Source organism: Oncorhynchus tshawytscha, linkage group LG07 (genome assembly GCF_018296145.1).
Source record: "Oncorhynchus tshawytscha isolate Ot180627B linkage group LG07, Otsh_v2.0, whole genome shotgun sequence".
Taxonomy (NCBI): domain Eukaryota; kingdom Metazoa; phylum Chordata; class Actinopteri; order Salmoniformes; family Salmonidae; genus Oncorhynchus; species Oncorhynchus tshawytscha.
The window spans coordinates 48,775,377-48,796,001 of NC_056435.1; the positions used below are offsets into that span (position 1 = coordinate 48,775,377).

The 20,625-nt window shown below is 41.6% G+C and overlaps 2 protein-coding genes across 5 annotated transcripts in view; one reads left to right on the forward strand and one right to left on the reverse strand.

Annotated features, from left to right (window-relative positions):
* Nucleotides 1-2,033, reverse strand: part of LOC112254690 (SPRY domain-containing protein 3) — a 68,996-nt gene extending 66,963 nt beyond the window's left edge. For all 4 annotated transcript variants that reach the window (XR_006083774.1, XM_042324558.1, XM_024427473.2 and 1 more), the window contains exons 1-2: nt 1,905-2,033; nt 1,167-1,292 (exon numbers count right to left, since the gene is read on the reverse strand). Coding sequence is in view for 3 of the 4 variants with exons in the window: in XM_024427473.2 (XP_024283241.1) it covers nt 1,167-1,285 (119 nt within the window). In the remaining variant the exon portion in view is untranslated. The remainder of the gene's footprint in view (nt 1-1,166; nt 1,293-1,904) is intronic.
* A 1,482-nt stretch (nt 2,034-3,515) lies between these two features.
* Nucleotides 3,516-6,465, forward strand: LOC112255503 (insulin-like growth factor-binding protein 3). Its single transcript, XM_024428483.2, has 4 exons — nt 3,516-4,019; nt 4,749-4,783; nt 4,923-5,045; nt 5,292-6,465. Exons 1-4 carry the CDS (start codon nt 3,677-3,679, stop codon nt 5,403-5,405), a joined length of 615 nt encoding a protein of 204 aa, XP_024284251.1. The 5' UTR covers nt 3,516-3,676; the 3' UTR covers nt 5,406-6,465.
* The last annotated feature ends 14,160 nt before the right edge of the window (nt 6,466-20,625 follow it).

Below are 20,625 nucleotides of genomic sequence, written 5' to 3' on the forward strand. Positions count from 1 at the left end.
TATACCCACAAGACGGTTATAATTAGTATCGCTAACTGGCTACATACATAGTGAAAGACACACGTGCGCACAGACAGACAGACACTTGCTGGAAATGAGTTGGCAGATGTGTTATGTTTGGCTTTTTAAGCCAATAGTGGCTAACCAAGAGTGGGATAATACAGGTCCTAGTACAAACTAATCTCGCTCACCAGCCGGCTCTCTTTCTTTAGAGATGTCTGGTTTCCAAGCTCCTCAGGACGAGACTTTTTTTTTTAAGGGGGTGGATCAGCTTTAATATTGCGGATAGATTGTTGCTTCCATCAATGAAATTGTCTGCATCTGGACTTGACTGGAAGTCTATGGCAGTCTATGATTTTAATTGGCTAATCTCTCAGTCCATCACCATCTAGCCCAACCCTTCGAATCTCCCCTCTGAATTGTGGATTTCAAAGCACGAGCAGTGCAAGTAGGTGATTCGTTTTGCATGGCCTGTTGCCTCAGGTGGCGTGGTTTGCTCATTATCAACCATTCCATTGGTCCTAAGGAGAAATCTCCACCCAGCCGGGGAACCATGCCATGCAAGGCTCCCGAGTGGCGCAGAGGTCTTAGGCACTGCATCTCAGTGCAAGAGGCGTCACTATAGTCCCTGGTTCGATTCCAGGCTGTATCACATCTGGCTGTGATTGGGAGTCCCATAGGGCAGAGCACAATTGGCCCGGCGTCATCCAGGTTTGGCCGGGGTAGGCCGTCATTGTAAATAAGAATTTGTTCTTAACAGACTTGCCTAGTTAAACAAAGGTGAAATAAAATGTAAAACTTTTTTTTTTAAACTCACCAAGGGCTTGAATAAATTGTGTTACTACTCGGCTGTTCGACATGACTGCAAAAATCACCTTGTGTAATAACTAATTATTATTATTTGTAGATCAGTCAGTCAGTCACAATTTACCCAGAATGCATCACATATTTGACGTTCTTGACCCGTTGGGTCCCCAGAACCAGGAATTTGAGTAAATTGTCCATTTGGGTAAATTGTAACTACCCAGAACCAGGGTTGAGGAACACTGGGCTGGCTAGAGTGTCATTATCTCTCATGCCTCATACTACACTTCACCAAGCAGCATTCCGGGTATGTGTAAATGTACTTGGCGAATAAAAGTAATTCTGACAGTTTTCATACCCACCTGAGCACTTCTCCATCCCTCATCATCCTCTTGAACCGCTCGCGGTACCGCACGGCCCGCACCTCCCGTATCCTCCGCCTCAAGTTCATAAAGCGGTACTGGGGGTTGATTTCGTCCATCGTTTACCTGAGGACAGAGACATGAACCACGAGGTGCTTATCCCTTACGCTCATATCATTTTTTACAGAGACCGCTTCATATGAATAGCAGGCTCCACGCACGGAATATGGACTCGGAGGTGGTCGGTGTGTTGCGCCGGCATTGTTTGGGTCAGTTGGATCAAAATCAAACTGAAAATGAAATGCCCGGCAAAAGTAGCAAGCTTGGGTGAGGGTGTCTAATAATAACATATTTAATGTACGGTTTAATACCTACTTAATACACTAGCTAGCTATATACCTACCAATGCATGACACATAGCTAAATGAACGAGCTACAGTTGCCAACTGCATAGCTAACGTTTTAACCGCAGGGCTGTATTCATTCCGCCGATACAGTTGCAAAACGTTTTTAAACGGAACGCAACGGGGAGGCACTTACCAAAACGTTTTGCAACTGTTTGGACTAATAATAACGCCACTGGGAAATAGCTAGCTGGCTGGCTATGATGCTAGCTATCCACATCAAGCACTTAGCGACTTCACACACAGGAAGAACATAGTTCCGTACGTAGCATATCGTCTCACACGTCCGGGAACTTTTTATTTATTTATAAAACACACAAAAAAAGTTGCCCACCTTGCCGTTAGACTACTATCTTTCAAGTGGCCGCATTCGTTTTTGTTTACACATTTCCAGTACGTCGAGCTCCATCAAAACAAATTCCGCAGAGTTCAAATGGCGCCTTCTGATGACATCATTTACTTTCTAGAAAATGTACGGTTCGGGTAGATTTCGAGCTCTTGCATCAGCAATCTAAATAAACTACTCTTTATTGTAGCTGTTTAATTAATATTATGGGTAGACTATATGACAGGGGAAAGAATATTTCCGTGGTACTAAGTTCTGATAACATGTAGTGGGCATGTTGGTAGTTTACTTTTCAAAGAGCATGATCATCAAAATTGACTAGGCTCTTGACCATGAACATTTGTATTAGCCTATACTGTGTGTGGTATGGAGGATGAGTGAGTGAGATAGAGAATTTGAGGTGACAGTAAAATAATAAATGACTAATTATGGGACAGAGGCATGTGTAAGGAGAAATTCTGAGTTCTGTGGGGGGTACTTCTAGTTAGGTGTGGAAAGGGAGCGTTTCCATAGGTAAAATCATCCATAGATTCTGGCACATTGCTTGGAACATTTTCGATTGTGAGATGTGTGAACCAAATAGAGTTCATAAATTGTTTTTGTCTTTACATATTTGTTGCCAGATTGGCTTTAGCATCAAACAGCATTCTTTTTAAAAAACTTATTTTTTTAAATAAGTTATTTTTTTAGTGGTGGTCTTCCCACTCAAAGTCATTCACTAGTCCATTATCATGACACACACACAGAGGAATGTGTTTCCTGTGATGGAAGAAATAATCATGTGGGCGACTCCATGCCAGCGTAGGCTTTCTGGTACTTTGAAGGATATCACCAATTTTATACCCCAAAATTGACATTATAGGTCATTAACTAATCACAGACCTCCATTAGGATTGCACATTCAGCAAATCACCAGCAGAAGGAGTTCCTTTTGAATCAATTTCCATTCACTGTTGGTGGTGCTCATAAAATTGATCATACTTTTAGAATTAGCAGAGAACACACACTGGAAGTTTAATGTACTTGTAGAGTATATTGTTCTAACAATATGTCATAAAATGAACAAAATCTAAATCTTTAACATGATTACTGTTGGAAAATGTCCAGATTAATTATCAGGCTTCTTCATCCTACAATAGCCATCAAAGCACAGATTACAAGGGTTATTCTCAGTTTCTATAGGCCTACACAGAAGGTGACACTCAATCCCACAAATATGTTTTCTATAAAGTAATGTTCTCTTGTCCCACCTTGTCATTTGAATAAATGGGTCAGTAATCCTTGCTCGTAAAACACATACATCAAATGTATTACTGGTGGGAAAACAATCATGCTGAATATGAAACAGGAAAAGTAGGACATTCATGATGGGGTTAGGTAGGGCTAACCCTATTTCACCAGCTGGCCCTGGTAAAGGAGAGGCGTGTCAGAGACAAGGGGAAGTGGGGGTGTGCTCAGCAATTTGAAAATGAGAGGGGAGACTAATATTTCTCTCTCCCGCTTTCCTTCCCCCACCCTCTCTCTCTACCTTTTGGCTCTTTAAAAGCTGCTGTCTCTGGTGTCTGTCTGCTTCATTATCGCTCTGTCATAGTTGGATGGGATTCCTATCCACTCTGCCTTGCATCTCCCAACCCATAACTGGAACTGAGCTGAATAAGAACAAACCTCAGACAACAGCCTACCTGGCATTGAAACAAATAGGAACCTCCTGGACTATTACTTACTTGTTGTTGTTTGACAACGTGTATCTTGCGGGAAACATGCTTCTGTACCCTGACCTTCTGACCCTACTGTTCCTCCAGCTTGCGCTCTCCAGCCCATGGACACTAGCCTCTCGGCTGCCTCCTCTCAGTGGAGGGAATCCCTTCAGTAAGGGCTCCCAGGTGGCCAGGGCCCCCACACAGAGGCAGCAGTCTGGACAGCTCAGCACCACTGTCCTGGCCCTGGGGGAGCCCTGTGGGGTCTACACGCTGAGCTGTGCCCGTGGACTCCGCTGCACCCCACCACTGGGGTACCCCAGCCCCCTCCAGGCCCTGCTGCAGGGCAGGGGAGTCTGCAGCAATGCCAGTGGGCTCAGCCCTTCTGAGAGGCCCCAGCCCACAGGTAAGCATCTACTACAGCAGAGAGGGAGACACCACTTAGTTACATGTATCTGATGGGGTGGAGGAGGGGTTATGTAAACTAAAAGCAATGGTAAATTTAGCCTCTGCAGACAGTTCACACGACCTAGTTATAGCCTGTCATACTAGTTAATAATAATAATAATAATAATTGGACTGTGGAAGTAGAACATTAGTGAATCAGAAGTAAGCTTCAGAGAAGTACAGCTAGGATGTAATAGAGCACACAATTGACAGTAGTTTACATTGTGGAGGCAGGACCAAATCTTAGTATGAGGACTCCAAACTCAACCATAAGACTTCAAATGTATTTAAAATAGATCTGTTCAGACTCCACAAGAAATGTATTTGTTTTGGGTATGGGAAATTATCTTCACTTAAATAATAAAAAATGATGTGATGTTAACCTCAAATCAGTAGCAGCTAGTACTTTAACTCTACAACAGGGCTCTCCAACCCTGTTCCTGGAAAGCTACTCTCCTGTACGTTTTCAATACAACCTCAGTTGTAACTCTGCTAATTCAGGGTGATAGCTCTCCAAGAACAGGGTTGGAGAGCCCTGCACTACAACCTGTTGTGCCAATCTGTGAACATGATATGCAATTCTTGCTACTGGTTTGTCTCTGTCACTGCATTCATCTCAGTAATCAATCAGTTACTGTGGTAATGTAATCCATCACTATGCTAAAGCTGCTGTCATGTATTTTCCCAGCCACACACCCAACACCCAGTGAAGACCTGGAGAAGGTAAAATCCCTTGTATTTACTTACAGATGGATGTTAGGAGGATTGTGTTGAGCAATATAATGGAACAACAATAGAACAAGCAATGTGGTAGTTTAAAAAAAATAATAGTAATGAAACTCTCTTTCTCTCTTCTCTCTAGGCTCCATGCCGTAGGCTGCTTAACACTGTACTTAAAGGTCTGGAGCCCCTGGTCTTCCAGTCAGACTGTGCTGATATATATATGCCCAACTGTGACAAGCATGGTTTCTTCAGAAAGAAGCAGGTAGGTTTATAAGCAAACGGTATTTGTAGCAGAGGTGGTTCACCGAATCATGCTTGCTTGCATGATGAGTATAATATTGCCTAAACAGGAGCTCAGTGGGCTAACTCAATCTTGAGTTGTAAACTGGGCTCGATAGACTATGACTTTGCCTGGTCAGTAACGTGTGTGTGTGTAGTTGTGTAGTTGTGTCCTATACAACAATTCACATCTCAAATATGCTTTCTCACTGTGTGTGCCCTCTGGCAGTGTCGGTCGTCTCGGGGCATGCATCGCGGCCACTGTTGGTGTGTGGACAAGCGTGGCATACCAACCCCATCGCACACAAGCCCAGAGGGCACCCTGATCTGTGACAACGCATGAAAGGGCACTGTCCAGCCCACCCTATCCTGCAGTCTGCAATATGGGCCATAGGGTGAGGATCGAGAGGAAGAAAAGTAGAGCAAGATGAGAATAAAAGAGAGGGATAGAAAAGGAGGAAAAGCGAGGGATGGAGGAGGAATGACTTCCCAAAGTGCTTTACACTAAATGGCTGATACAAGCCAAAGGTTGCGTACCACATGGCACCCTATTCCCTAAGTAGTGCACTATGTAGGGAATAAGGTGCCATTTGGGACACATATAAATTCACCAACAACACTACTACCTACTAGGGTTGGGCTAAATTCGAATTGAAGGCAGTCAATTCAGGAAATGATTTAATTTAAAATCCATACATTTACATATTTTTTTACATAAATAACTTCTACTTTTCAGTTTGAGAAGTCATTGAAAATTAAATTCACTTTTTTTTTTAGATTATTCAATTGTAATTTTTGTTTACTTCCTGGATTGACTGCCTTAAATTCTAATTGAGACCAACCATGCTACCTACAAGCACAATCCTTCCAATTCCATTTCTCATGGTCATTCTCTTCATCCATCCTGTTAGTTTGGTCTCACAGCACCCTCTAGTGATGAGTTATGATGCAATACAGACCAGAAACAGATGATTTACCAAGTACATTTGTGAGTGTGGACTAGATGGGTATGGAATTGCTATGCACTTTGTTATCATTTCAAAATCTGTACTCTGTGCTATGACGCAGAGTTGTGAGTTCATTTTAGAATCTAACTCAAAGTTGGTAGGCCTGTAGTAAACTACATACCCAATTCCATTTACCCACTTTTTTCCTGGCCTAGTGATGAGGCTTGTCTCTGATGATGTATCCACTGTCTCTCTTATAACTCTGAAACTATGCTCTTAAATCTGACATTATTCTGATATTTAAACTCCAGGGTCAAGCACCACTAGAGCACCTCCAACCTTTTTACTGACATTGCAGCAGACAAATTTTAATACTATAAGATAGTCTTTTGTAAACATACAGTACCAGTCAAGTGATAGGACACACCTAATCATTCCAGGGTTTTTCTTTATTTTTACTATTTTATACATTGTAGAATAATAGTGAAGACATGAAGACAACACTATGAAATAACACATATGGAATCATGTAGTAAACAAAAAAAAGTGTTAAACAAATCAAAATATATTTTATATTTGAGATTCTTGGTGACAGCTTTGCACACTCTTGGCATTATCTCAACCAGCTTCATGAAGTAGTTACCTGGAATGCATTCCAATTAACAGGTGTGCCTTGTTAAAAGTTAAATAGCGGAATTTCTTTCCTTCTTAATGCGTTTGTGCCAATCTGTTGTGTTGTGATAAGGTAGGGGTGGTATACAGAAGATAGCCCTATTTGGTAAAAGACTGAGTCCATATTATGGCAAGAACAGCTCAAATAAGCAAAGAGAAACCACAGTCCATTATTACTTTAAGACATGAAAGTCAGTTAATCTGGAAAATGTCAAGAACTTTGAAAGCTTCTTCAAGTGCAGTCGCAAAAACCATCAAGCGCTATGATGAAATTGGTTCTCTCAAGATAAATTCATTAGAGTTAACTGCACCTCAGATTGCAGCCAAAATAAACGCTTCACAAGAATTCAAGTAACAGACACATCCCAACATGAACTGTTCAGAGGAGACTGCACGAACCAGGACTTCATGGTCGAATTGCTGCAAAGAAAACACTATTAAAGGACACCAATAAGTAAAAAAAGACTTGCTTGGGCCAAGAAACACGAGCAGTGGACATTAGACCGGTGAAAATCTGTCCTTTGGTCTGATGAGTCCAAACGTTTTGATTGTTGGTTCCAACCGCCATGTCTTTGTGAGACTCAGGGTAAGTGAACGGATGATCTACGCATGTGTGGTTCCCACCGTGAAGCATGGAGGAAGAGGTGTGATGGTGTGGGGGTGCTTTGCTGGTGACACTGTCTGTGATTTAGAATTCTGGTTTACGCTTAGTGGGTCTATCATTTGTTTTCAACAGGACAATGACCCAATACACCCCCAGGCTGTGTAAGGGCTATTTGACCAAGAAGGAGAGTGATGTAGTGCTGCATCAGATGACCTGGCCTCCACCTCAACCTAATTGAGATCGTTTGGGATGAGTTGGACCGCAGAGTGAAGGAAAAAGCAGCCAACAAGTGCTCAGCATATATGGGAACTCCTTCAAGACTGTTGGAAAAGCATTCCAGGTGAAGCTGCTTGAGAGAATGCTAAGCGTGTGCAAAGCTGTCATCAAGGCAAAGGGTGGCTACTTTGAAGAATCTAAAATATTTTTTATTGGTTTAACACTTTTCTGGTTACTACATGATTCCATATGTGTTATTTCATAGTTTTTATATCTTCAATATTATTATTTAGAAAATAGTCAAAATAAAGAAAAACCCTTGAATGAGTAGGTGTGTCCAAACTTTTGACTGGTACTGTATATACATTAAAAGCTGATGTATTATTTAATTCACAGTATGTATTTTTTTAAGAATAATTTTACATTTTATTTAAGGTTTTTGTTTTTGTATTGGGCATGACAAAACATTTTATTTTGTACTGTACCCACTGAACATGATATTTTATTGTATGTAATTATTTATGTTGACCATTTTTAATACATAAGTAAATGTGATATTTTATCATTGAAAGTCTCTGAGTGGAAGCACACTAAAAGCAAACTGATGTTGATGGGTAAATATGCAAGTCTCAGATGTCTGCTGAAGATGACCTGCTTTATAATATAAGTTTGAGAGGTTCCATGTGAGCCTCATAACAGCATTCGGTCTACAGTTCAACAAAAACCTGTCTGTGACTGAAAATAACCTTTCTATGGTTGTAGTGGCTGGGCTGTGTGCCCTTAATCCAGAAATATTTCTCATATGACCAGACTCTCAGAGTTGGTTCTCAGAGTTGGTATGCTCTTCAAAGTTTTTTTTTAAAAAGGGAAAAAAATGTACCATCCAAAAACACAATCTGGGACTTATAATAAAGACACAGAATACACAGGTTCTCCAAACAACAGACAGGAATAATAAATCAATTAGTTGGCATGTAAAACTTTATATACAGATGGACACTGTATACACATACACACAAACAAAGACTGTTTTGTTCCATTTCCACAAATTGAATTAGGAAGGACGACCTGAACTCATTTATAGTGCATTCAGAAAGTATTCAGACCCTTTGACTTTTTTCACATTTTGTTTGGTTACAGCCTTATTCTAAAATTGATTAAGTCACTTTCCCCTCATCACTCTACACACAATTCCCCATAATGACAAAGCAAACACAGGTTTGTAGATATTTTTGCAAAACAGGATGCACCTGAGCTCAATTTTGAGTCTCATAGCAAAGGGTCTGAATACTTATGTAAATGTGATATAAGATTATTTTATTTTATACATTTGCAAAAAATAATCGAAAAACCTGATTTCACTTTGACGTTATGGGGTATTGTGTGTAGATTGATGAGGAAAAAATGATTTAATACATTTTAGAATAAGGCTGTAACGTAACAAAATGTGGAAAAAGTGAAGGGGTCAGAATACTTTCCGAATGCACTGTAACTCTACTCCATTTCTCCAGAATAAGGTTAGAATTGCAATTAAATTTGAATCTTAGAGAAGTGGGAACATGTACAGTCTCATTGGTGTAATTTAAGTCCTATTCTAGCCTTTAAGATAATAATAAATCCTAGGTCGGCGACAATATGGAACAATTGATAGTGATATACAAATCTAAGGCAATTTAATGAGACGTTAATTGTTTTGCTGCACTTGTTGTGGGCGGAGCGCTAGCGCATAAATTATCGCACACCTGTTGTACTAGGCTGGACACAAGACACTGGGAAAATGATGCCAGATGTTGGCGAGTTTTTTTGATATCATCTGAGGTTGTTTTTTTCTATTGGGTCAACAGAGTCAAAATCTTAAATAAAAAGGCAAAGGGAGTGCAGCAAACCGGTGCACCAAGGTGAATTAATGTAAACAAAATAGTGTTGCAACCCATTCAGATTATTGTTTACTTAAACGGCGCAATGACTTCTCCGGGTGCCAACTCGAGCCCTTTGAGTATCCTGGCTCCCAAAACGAAGACAAAGAAGAAACATTTTGTACAGCAGAAAGTGGAGGTGTTCCAATCCAGGGACCCTGTTCTAAGTGTCCTTATGTGGGGAGTCAATCACTCGGTACGTCGATGAAATTCATGTTTTTGTTGATATTATTAGTGTGTGTGTGTGTTCTAACAGTGTCCACTGTCTGCAGATTAATGACCTGGTCCAGGTGCCTGTCCATGTCATGCTTCTTCCTGATGACTTCAAAGCCAATACCAAAATCAAAGTCAACAACCATCTCTTAAACAAGTACTGTAGCCTACTCACTGCATTCAATGTTTGTCAAAGAGTAACTCTCAAGTGGAGAGTAAGTTAATCATCATGTAATCTGATTATAAATTCCCTTCTTGACTCATTCTGTTTTATTCAAACCTTTATTCTCCCCACAAACCAATTTGCTACTAATTGAATATTAAAAGATAAACCTATCTATGTACAGTTGAAGTCGTAAGTTTACATACACCTTAGCCAAATACATTTAAACTCAGTTTTTCACAATTCCTGACATTTAATCCTAGTAACAATTCCCTGTTTTAGGTCATTTAGGATTATCACTTTATTTTAAGAATGTGAAATGTCAGAATAATAGTAGAGAGTGATTTATTTCAGCTTTTATTTCTTTCATCACATTCCCAGTGGGTCAGAAGTTCACATACTCAATTAGTATTTGGTAGCATTGCCTTTAAAATGTTTAACTTGGGTCAAACGTTTCGGGTCGCCTTCCACAAGCTTCCCCAATAAGTTGGGTGAATTTTGGCCCATTCCTCCTGACAGAACTGGTGTAACTGAGTCAGGTTTGTAGGCCTCCTTGCTCGCACATGCTTTTTCAGTTCTGCCCACAAATTTTCTATAGGATTGAGGTCAGGGCTTTGTGAAGGCCACTCCAATACCTTGACTTTGTTGTCCTTCAGCCATTTTGCCACAACTTTGGAAGTATGCTTGGCGTCATTGTCCATTTGGAAGACCCATTTGCCACAAAGCTTTAACTTCCTGACTGATGTCTTGAGATGTTGCTTCAATATATCCACATAATTTTCCTGCCTCATGATGCTATCTATTTTGTGAAGTGCACCAGTCCCTCCAGCAGCAAAGCACCCCCACAACATGATGCTGCCATCCTCGTGCTTCACGGTTGTGATGGTGTTCTTCTGCTTGCAAGTCTCCCCCTTTTTCCTCCAAACATAATGATGGTCATTATGGCCAAACAGTTCTATTTTTGTTTCATTAGACCAGAGGACATTTCTCCAAAACGTACGATCTTTGTCCCCATGTGCAGTTGCAAACCGTGGTCTGGCTTTTTTATGGTGGTTTTGGAGCAGTGGCTTCTTCCTTGCTGAGTGGCATTTCAGGTTATATCGATATAGGACTCGTTTTACTGTTGATATAGATACTTTTGTACCTGTTTCCTCCACAATCTTCACAAGGTCCTTTGCTGTGTTTCTGGGATTGATTTGCACTTTTCGCACCACAGTACGTTCATCTCTAGGAGACAGAATGCGTCTTTTTCCTGAGCGGTATGACGGCTGTGTGGTCCCATGGTGTTTATAGTTGTGTACTATTGTTTGTACAGATGAACGTAGTACCTTCAGGCGTTTGTAAATTGCTCCCAAGGATGAACCAGACTTGTGGAGGTCAACAATTTTTTTCTGAGGTCTTGGCTGATTTCTTTTGATTTTCCCATAATATCAAGCAAAGAGGCACTGAGTTTGAAAGTAGGTCTTGAAATACATCCACAGGTACACCTTCAATTGACTCAAATTATGTCAATTAGCCTGTCAGAAGCTTCTAAGGCAATGACATCATTTTCTGGAACATTCCAAGCTGTCGAAAGGCACAGTCAACTTAGTGTATGTAAACTTCTGACCAACTGGAATTGTGATAGTGAATTATAAGTGAAATAATCTGTCTGTAAACAATTGTTGGAAAAATGAGTTTTGTCATGTACAAAGTAGATGTCCTAACCGAGTTGCCAAAACTATAGGTTGCTAACAAGAAGTTTGTGGAGTGGTTGAAAAACGAGTTTTAATGACTCTAACCTAAGTGTATGTAAACTTCAACTGTATACATGGAACGGGACAAGACAAATAGACGTCCGACTGCTACACCATCTTGTAAATCAAGATGCCGTTAATGCACAAGATGAATATCACCAGGTCTGAATATCACCAGGTCTGAATATCACCAGGTAACAACACTGAGTCTGCTTCTCATCTGGCACCCTTTTCCCTTTAGTGCACAACTGTGCCACCGTGAGATTGCATAGCTGGTTCTGGAGACTGGAGAGCTGCAAGATGTTTAAGCTTTTGTTTGAACTAAGCATTAATACAGCAGATTCAATTTGTGATACCTTGATTATTTCAAGCAAGTGTGTTAGTGCCTGAGTGGAACAAAAGCCTGCACATCCTGTACAGTAGTTGACAACAAGAAATCTCATAAAGATGCAGGTTCACACTTAAATGAAATAACAGCATGCCCCCCCCCCCACCAGCACATAGTGATGTGTCACGGCAGCAGGCTTCTGCTTCAGTTCCTGGCCATGTACCAGGTGACTGTGGAGAGTGAGGACACCCACCTCATTGTTATGAGAAACATGTGCAGCTGCAGACTTGACGTCCACAGAAAGTACGACCTCAAGGTATCAACCAATCGATCAATTTCAATATTTTATAAAGCACTTTTTACATCAGTAGTTGTTACAGAGACCTATACACTCGCTCTTTGTTGTCACAAAGTCCTATACACACGCTCTGACCAATCATGTTTAGGTTGTTTTGAGTGCAACCACATTTGTTTGTTTTTTCAACTCTAACTTAACGTGTTAGTCTAGGATGTTTAAAGCTGTTGATATGAGGTCTGATAGTGGTTTGGACTCAGGATAAAGTTTGTCTACTTAAAATGTGGTTATATTGTGATTATGCTCTCACACAGACGGACCACTAGAGAGAACTCTAGTGTCCTTACCCATTCTGTCCAGTTGTTTTGCTCAGTTCCACCATAGATGGAATTACTGGCAGGTTTGTTGAAAATAGATTTGAATTGAGTCAGATTGTTTGAAGTAGTTTTGAGCCGTTGCTAACAGAATCTGTTCTATTATCAGGTGTCCCTGGTGTCCCGTGAAGCGAGTTTCAAAGAGAAGGTAGGATCAGAGAAAAATCTCTTATTTATTTTTCAAGAGTTAGTTGTGAGATTTTTCACTTTTAGTACATCAACTTACATTTCAGACAACTTGCCATCCTGCCTGTTGCTTGAGCTTGAATGACTAAAGTATTTGATACAATGAGATAAGAAAAAGCTGGCACCATGCACAGTGCCTTCAGAAAGTATTCACACCCCTTGGCTTTTTCCACATTTTGTTCTGTTACAACCTGAATTTAAAATGGATTAATTTTAGATTGTCATTAACCTACACACAATACCACATAATGTCAAAGTGAATTTATGTTTAGACATTTTTACACATTCATTAAAAATGAAAAGCTGAAATGTCTTTCGTCAATAAGTATTCAACCCCTATGTTATGACAATCCTAAATAAGTTGAGTAAAAATGTGCTTAACAAGTCACATAATAAGTTGCATGGTCTGTGTGAAATAAGTGTTTAAAATCATTTTTTAATGACTACTTCATCATCAGAAAGGTCCCTCAGTCGAGCAGTGAATTTCAAGCACAGATTCAACCACGAAGACCAGGTAAGTTTTCCATTGCCTCGCAAAGAAGGGCACCTATTGGTAGATGAGTATAAAAAAAAAAATAAAGCAGACATTGCATACCCCTTTTAGCATGGTGAAGTTATTAATTACATTTTGGATGGTGTATCAATAGAATCAGTCACTACAAAGATACACGCATCCTTCCTAATTCAGTTGCTGGAGAGGAAAGGAACCGCTCAAGGATTTCACCAGGAAACCAATGGTTACTTTAAAACAGTTACAGAGTTCAATGACTTCGATAGGAGAAAACTGAGGATGGATCCATAACATTGTAGTTTCACAATAGTAACCTAAATGACAAAGTAAAAAGAAGGAAGCCTGTACAGAATAAAAACATCCCAAATCATATATCCTGTTTGCAATAAGGAACTAAATTAACACTGCAAAAAATGTGGCAAAGAAATTAACTTTGTCTTGAATACAAAGTGTTATGTTTTGGGCAACTCCGACACTTCACTGAATACCACTTCATATTTTCAAGCACTATAAGTACACAAGGTGAGACCCAAATGCAAACACAGGAGGCAGATGGTAGAGCTCCAATATATATTTGACCTTGTTTTAGGTTATTGTCTGGATGAAAGGTGATTTTGTCATTTAAATTGGTTCTCTTGTTCACTTGCTCCCTCTCCCCTCTCTTTCATCATGTTGTCAGATTAGAGTTGCCAACGTGCAAAGATGTTGACTTCAGGAATAACATGCAGAAGGTTTATGTGAGTGAAGAGAAGGAGAGGATCATGGACAAGCTCAACAGAGACTTGGAGGTGAGGGTCAGAGACAGGGCACAGCATCAGTAGCACAGCAGTACATTATGCATAAGTGTTTATGCACATTGTGCATAACCACTGATGATGTAAAAATGACTTTATAAATACATTTGATTGATCTATTGTTTTCAAGATGTCTTCCCTATCTGAACATTTTTCATCGTTGTTGGTTTATCTGGAGTCTGGAGCAGAAATCTCCACCGTTCACCCTGAGCAGTACGCCAAGAGGTTCCATGAGTTCATTGCTGAGATCTTTGCGTAGCTCATCAGAACACAGCTACAGAACCATAGCTGGCTCAATATGAAAACACTCCTTACTTACTACCTTGTTGTTACAATTCCTTAACTGACAAGTACTTTCGTATAGAGATAAAATATACTGTTTATAAAAGAGCTATTAATTTAATTGTATCCATCAATAAGTTTAAAAAGACTCTTAGTACTAACTTTGTCACCTGTGGAACTCAGACACATGATCATCATCAGGTGCCTCGAGTTCTGGATTTCTGGAATTTGGGAGACCAATCAGTCCTATTCTCTGTTGAAGTCTGACAACAGGGTGTGTTTTAATGGCTTCTATGATGATGGCAAGGGAGAGAGCATTGTCTTTATGGCATGCTCTTCCAGCTGATTCTCCGACCAGATGGAGGCACAAAAGGACGGAGTGGCTATTTTATGGACACACACTGGACTGGTATTTTAGAAAGACTGATTGATTTAAAGTCCTACTTCACTTGGACTTCCTTGCTTAAATCAAAACACATGGTGAAGAAATGCCTCCCCTCCAAAAAATGTTACCACTGATGTATCTTAATATTTTTTTTGCAAATGTATTCAATGTTTGTTAACTCTGTTTTAGTTTATCTATTAAATTGTCTGTAACATTTTCGGAAGTTGTAGCTCTATCCCATAAATTCAGATTTCCTTGTAGGCCTACAGTAAAAGTTACAGTATTCTCTAGAGGGAAATAGGGGTCCTGACCATCTCTAAGGGATGTCATGAACATGTTAATGCCTTCCAGCAAACCACCAAATCCCACACAGCAGGCAGTCACAGTGCAATCTGATTAACTGAAAATATAACGTTCTGAGAACCATATGTTTCTTAGAGCTTGGTGAGAGCGTGGTTGACTTATGATTATTTTATTCTGGGAATAGTGCAATATACCCAGCTAGCAAAAAACATTGAGAACCATGTGTCTCTTAGGTGGGAATTTCAGTACTTAAACATAATGTTTCCTGCAGGTTTCCTCATGGTTCTATTTAAAGTAATGTTTTCAAATTGTTCAGAGAACGTTAAGAAACAACATTCTTCTGTGCGAATTTCAGTACTTCAGCATAATGTTTTCTACAGGTTTCCTCATGGTTCTATTTGTTTGTCCCCAATGTTTGTACCCTGTTTTGTGCTGCTACCATGTTGTGCTGCTGCCATATTGTTATGTTGTCACTGCACTAGGGCTCTCACCAACTCCCTGTAGGCTGTCTCATCGTTGTTGGTAATCAGGCTTACCACTGTTGGGTCGTCAGCAAACTTGCAGTCATGGGTGAGCACGGAGTACAGGAGGGGACTGAGCAAGTACCCCCGTGGGGCCCCCGTGTTGAGGATCAGATTGGCGGAGGTGCTGTTACCTACCTTCACCACCTGTGGTTGGCCTGTCAGGAAGTCCAGGACTCAGTTGCACAGGGTGGAGTTCACACTCAGGGCCCTGAGCTTAGTGATGAACAAAAGATGAACAAAATAAGTAGGTATGGGGAACAATGGCAATTGCTGAGTGGACACAGAGAGGTACACAGTTGTAAAAGGCACTATTTTCTAAGAAATAGCCTGAAACAAATCCAAGACAGATATGATCTGGGTCTGTGTGACCTGAGAGAAATATGGAATGGGAAGAAAATGAACTGTGCTCCTTTGTCACGTTCGGCGTAAAGAGGAGACCAAGGCGCAGCGTGATGTGAATACATGTTATATATTTTAATATCGACGGACACGAACCTGCCTCTAATTGAGAACCAATCTAGGCAACCATAGACATATATAAACACCTAGATGATAAACAACCCCATAAACCTACAAAACCCCTAGACAGTACAAAACGCATACATCACCCATGTCACACCGTGACCTAACCAAAACAATAAAGAAAACACTCTGATACTTTTTTGTTTTTTTACGTGTTATTTCTTACACTAGTACCCCAGGTCATCTTAGGTTTCATTACATACAGCCGAGAAGAACTACTGAATATAAGATCAGCGTCAACTCACCATCAGTACGACCAAGAATATGTTTTTCGCGATGCGGAGTGGATTACATGCAGCGACCCAAAAAAACGACTCAGAAAAAGAGGGAAACGAAGCGGTCTTCTGGTCAGACTCCGGAGACGGGCACACCGTGCACCACTCCCTAGCATTCTTCTTGCCAATGTCCAGTCTCTTGACAACATGAAATCCGAGCAAGGGTAGCATTCCAGAGGGACATCAGAGACTGTAACGTTCTCTGCTTCACGGAAACATGGCTAACTGGAGAGACGCTATCCGAAGCGGTGCAGCCAGCGGGTTTCTCCACGCATCGCGCCGACAGAAACAAACATCTTTCTGGTAAGAAGAGGGGCGGGGGCGTATGCCTTATGACTAACGTGACATGGTGTGATGAAAGAAACATACAGGAACTCAAATCCTTCTGTTCACCTGATTTAGAATTCCTCACAATCAAATGTAGACCGCATTATCTACCAAGAGAATTCTCTTCGATTATAATCACAGCCGTATATATCCCCCCCCAAGCAGACACATCGATGGCTCTGAACGAACTTTATTTAACTCTCTGCAAACTGGAAATTATTTATCCGGAGGCTGCATTCATTGTAGCTGGGGATTTTAACAAGGCTAATCTGAAAACAAGACTCCCTAAATTTTATCAGCATATCGATTACGCAACCAGGGGTGGAAAGACCCTGGATCATTGTTACTCTAACTTCCGCGACGCATATAAGGCCCTGCCCCGCCCCCCTTTCGGAAAAGCTGACCACGACTCCATTTTGTTGATCCCTGCCTACAGACAGAAACTAAAACAAGAAGCTCCCACGCTGAGGTCTGTCCAACGCTGGTCTGACCAAGCTGACTCCACACTCCAAGACTGCTTCCATCACGTGGACTGGGAGATGTTTCGTATTGCGTCAGACAACAACATTGACGAATACGCTGATTCGGTGTGCGAGTTCATTAGAACTTGCGTTGAAGATGTCGTTCCCATAGCAACGATTAAAACATTCCCTAACCAGAAACCGTGGATTGATGGCAGCATTCGTGTGAAACTGAAGGCGCGAACCACTGCTTTTAATCAGGGCAAGGTGTCTGGTAACATGACTGAATACAAACAGTGCAGCTATTCCCTCCGCAAGGCTATCAAACAAGCTAAGCGCCAGTACAGAGACAAAGTAGAATCTCAATTCAACGGCTCAGACACAAGAGGCATGTGGCAGGGTCTACAGTCAATCACGGACTACAGGAAGAAACCCAGCCCAGTCACGGACCAGGATGTCTTGCTCCCAGGCAGACTAAATAACTTTTTGCCCGCTTTGAGGACAATACAGTGCCACTGACACGGCCTGCAACGAAAACATGCGGTCTCTCCTTCACTGCAGCCGAAGTGAGTAAGACATTTAAACGTGTTAACCCTCGCAAGGCTGCAGGCCCAGACGGCATCCCCAGCCGCGCCCTCAGAGCATGCGCAGACCAGCTGGCCGGTGTGTTTACGGACATATTCAATCAATCCCTATACCAGTCTGCTGTTCCCACATGCTTCAAGAGGGCCACCATTGTTCCTGTTCCCAAGAAAGCTAAGGTAACTGAGCTAAACGACTACCGCCCGTAGCACTCACATCCGTCATCATGAAGTGCTTTGAGAGACTAGTCAAGGACCATATCACCTCCACCCTACCTGACACCCTAGACCCACTCCAATTTGCTTACCGCCCAAATAGGTCCACAGACGATGCAATCTCAACCACACTGCACACTGCCCTAACCCATCTGGACAAGAGGAATACCTATGTGAGAATGCTGTTCATCGACTACAGCTCGGCATTCAACACCATAGTACCCTCCAAGCTCGTCATCAAGCTCGAGACCCTGGGTCTCGACCCCGCCCTGTGCAACTGGGTACTGGACTTCCTGACGGGCCGCCCCCAGGTGGTGAGGGTAGGCAACAACATCTCCTCCCCGCTGATCCTCAACACTGGGGCCCCACAAGGGTGCGTTCTGAGCCCTCTCCTGTACTCCCTGTTCACCCACGACTGCGTGGCCACGCACGCCTCCAACTCAATCATCAAGTTTGCGGACGACACAACAGTGGTAGGCTTGATTACCAACAACGACGAGACGGCCTACAGGGAGGAGGTGAGGGCCCTCGGAGTGTGGTGTCAGGAAAATAACCTCACACTCAACGTCAACAAAACTAAGGAGATGATTGTGGACTTCAGGAAACAGCAGAGGGAACACCCCCCCATCCACATCGATGGAACAGTAGTGGAGAGGGTAGCAAGTTTTAAGTTCCTCAGCATACACATCACAGACAAACTGAATTGGTCCACTCACACAGACAGCATCGTGAGGAAGGCGCAGCAGCGCCTCTTCAACCTCAGGAGGCTGAAGAAATTCGGCTTGTCACCAAAATCACTCACAAACTTCTACAGATGCACAATCGAGAGCATCCTGGCGGGCTGTATCACCGCCTGGTATGGCAACTGCACCGCCCACAACCGTAAGGCTCTCCACAGGGTAGTGAGGTCTGCACAACGCATCACCGGGGGCAAACTACCTGCCCTCCAGGACACCTACACCACCCGATGCTACAGGAAGGCCATAAAGATCATCAAGGACATCAACCACCCGAGCCACTGCCTGTTCACCCCGCTGTCATCCAGAAGGCGAGGTCAGTACAGGTGCATCAAAGCTGGGACCGAGAGACTGAAAAACAGCTTCTATCTCAAGGCCATCAGACTGTTAAACAGCCACCACTAACATTGAGTGGCTACTGCCAACACACTGTCAATGACTGTCAATGACACTGACTCTACTCCAGCCACTTTAATAATGGGAATTGATGGGAAATGATGTAAATATATCACTAGCCACTTTAAACAATGCTACCTTATATAATGTTACTTACCCTACATTATTCATCTCATATGCATACGTAGATACTGTACTCTATATCATCGACTGCATCCTTATGTAATACATGTATCACTAGCCACTTTAACTATGCCACTTGGTTTACATACTCATCTCATATGTATATACTGTACTCGATATCATCTACTGTATCTTGCCTATGCTGCTCTGTACCATCACTCATTCATATATCCTTATGTACATATTCTTTATCCCCTTACACTGTGTATAAGACAGTAGTTTTTTGGAATTGTTAGTTAGATTACTTGTTCGTTATTACTGCATTGTCGGAACTAGAAGCACAAGCATTTCGCTACACTCGCATTAACATCTGCTAACCATGTGTATGTGACAAATAAAATTTGATTTGATTTTGATTTGATTTGATGTCTATCATTGTGCAAGCTTTACTGTAACTTTAATGCATTCTTTAAAACTGTGACACAATTTAGTGGATATCAATGTTTAGGTGGCAACAATATTTCAGGGGTTATAGAAGACAGCAGTATTTGGGTATGGCAAAATCTCAAATAGCCTAACATGTTAGTGCTTTCAGAAAGTATTCATACCCCTTGACTTATTCCATATTTTGTTTTGTTACAGCCTGAATTCAAAATGGATTAAATATATATCACCTATCTACACACAACACCCCATAAAGAAATGGTTGCTAATTTATTGAAAATGAAATACAGAAATATCTCATTTACATAAGTATTCACACACCTGAATCAATACATGTTAGAACCACCTTTGTCAGCCATGACAGCTGTGAGTCTTTCTGGGTCTTGAAGAGCTTTAATAATAACTTAATTTTAGCCCCTTTAGTTACATCATAATAATGAACTCAAGGAGCCTCATTTAGGTGAAATTCTTGTCTTTTTTCTTTTTGGAGGCTTCTGTCTTCTGTCTTGTGTATATCTCCCCTCTATGTTGGTCTCCTGTCCTGTCCTCTCCTCTCTTGTCTTCTCCTCTCATGCTCCAGCGTGGATACAGTATCTTGTCCTCTCATCTAACTGGTGGGTTGGGGGAGTGGGCGTGGAGTGTACTTTAACTGTGAGACTTGTGTCTGTACCAGCACAGTGGTCATTGAGGAACATACAGAGCAAGTGCACAGAGGCTGAAAGTCTGCTCTATGTTCTGGGACAGTGCTCAGTAAGCCAGGGCTTTGATCTCTCTCAGCCGTATGTATCCTGCTCTGCTCTGCTCTCTCGCTTCTCATCTTGTCCTCTCATCGATGCTCTCTGCTGCTCAAGGTTAAGCCTCCTGATGTGGAGTCTTCTCTTCCCTTCATCAAATTGTAATTATTTCACCTCTATGGTCTATGTATTGCCTTACCTCCCTAATCTTCTACATTTGCACACACTGTACATAGATTTTTATTTTGTGTTACTGACTGTACGTTTGTTAGTGTCACTCTCTGTTGTTGTTTTTGTC

What these genes read in the sequence shown, in the direction of transcription:
- LOC112255503 (XM_024428483.2), top strand. Translation starts at nt 3,677, where the DNA reads ATGCTTCTGTACCCTGACCTTCTGACCCTACTGTTCCTCCAGCTTGCG. An exon ending in CCAGTGAAGACCTGGAGAAG is followed by an intron (nt 4,784 to 4,922) that starts GTAAAATCCCTT and finishes TCTTCTCTCTAG; the next exon opens with GCTCCATGCCGTAGGCTGCT. An exon ending in GTTTCTTCAGAAAGAAGCAG is followed by an intron (nt 5,046 to 5,291) that starts GTAGGTTTATAA and finishes GCCCTCTGGCAG; the next exon opens with TGTCGGTCGTCTCGGGGCAT.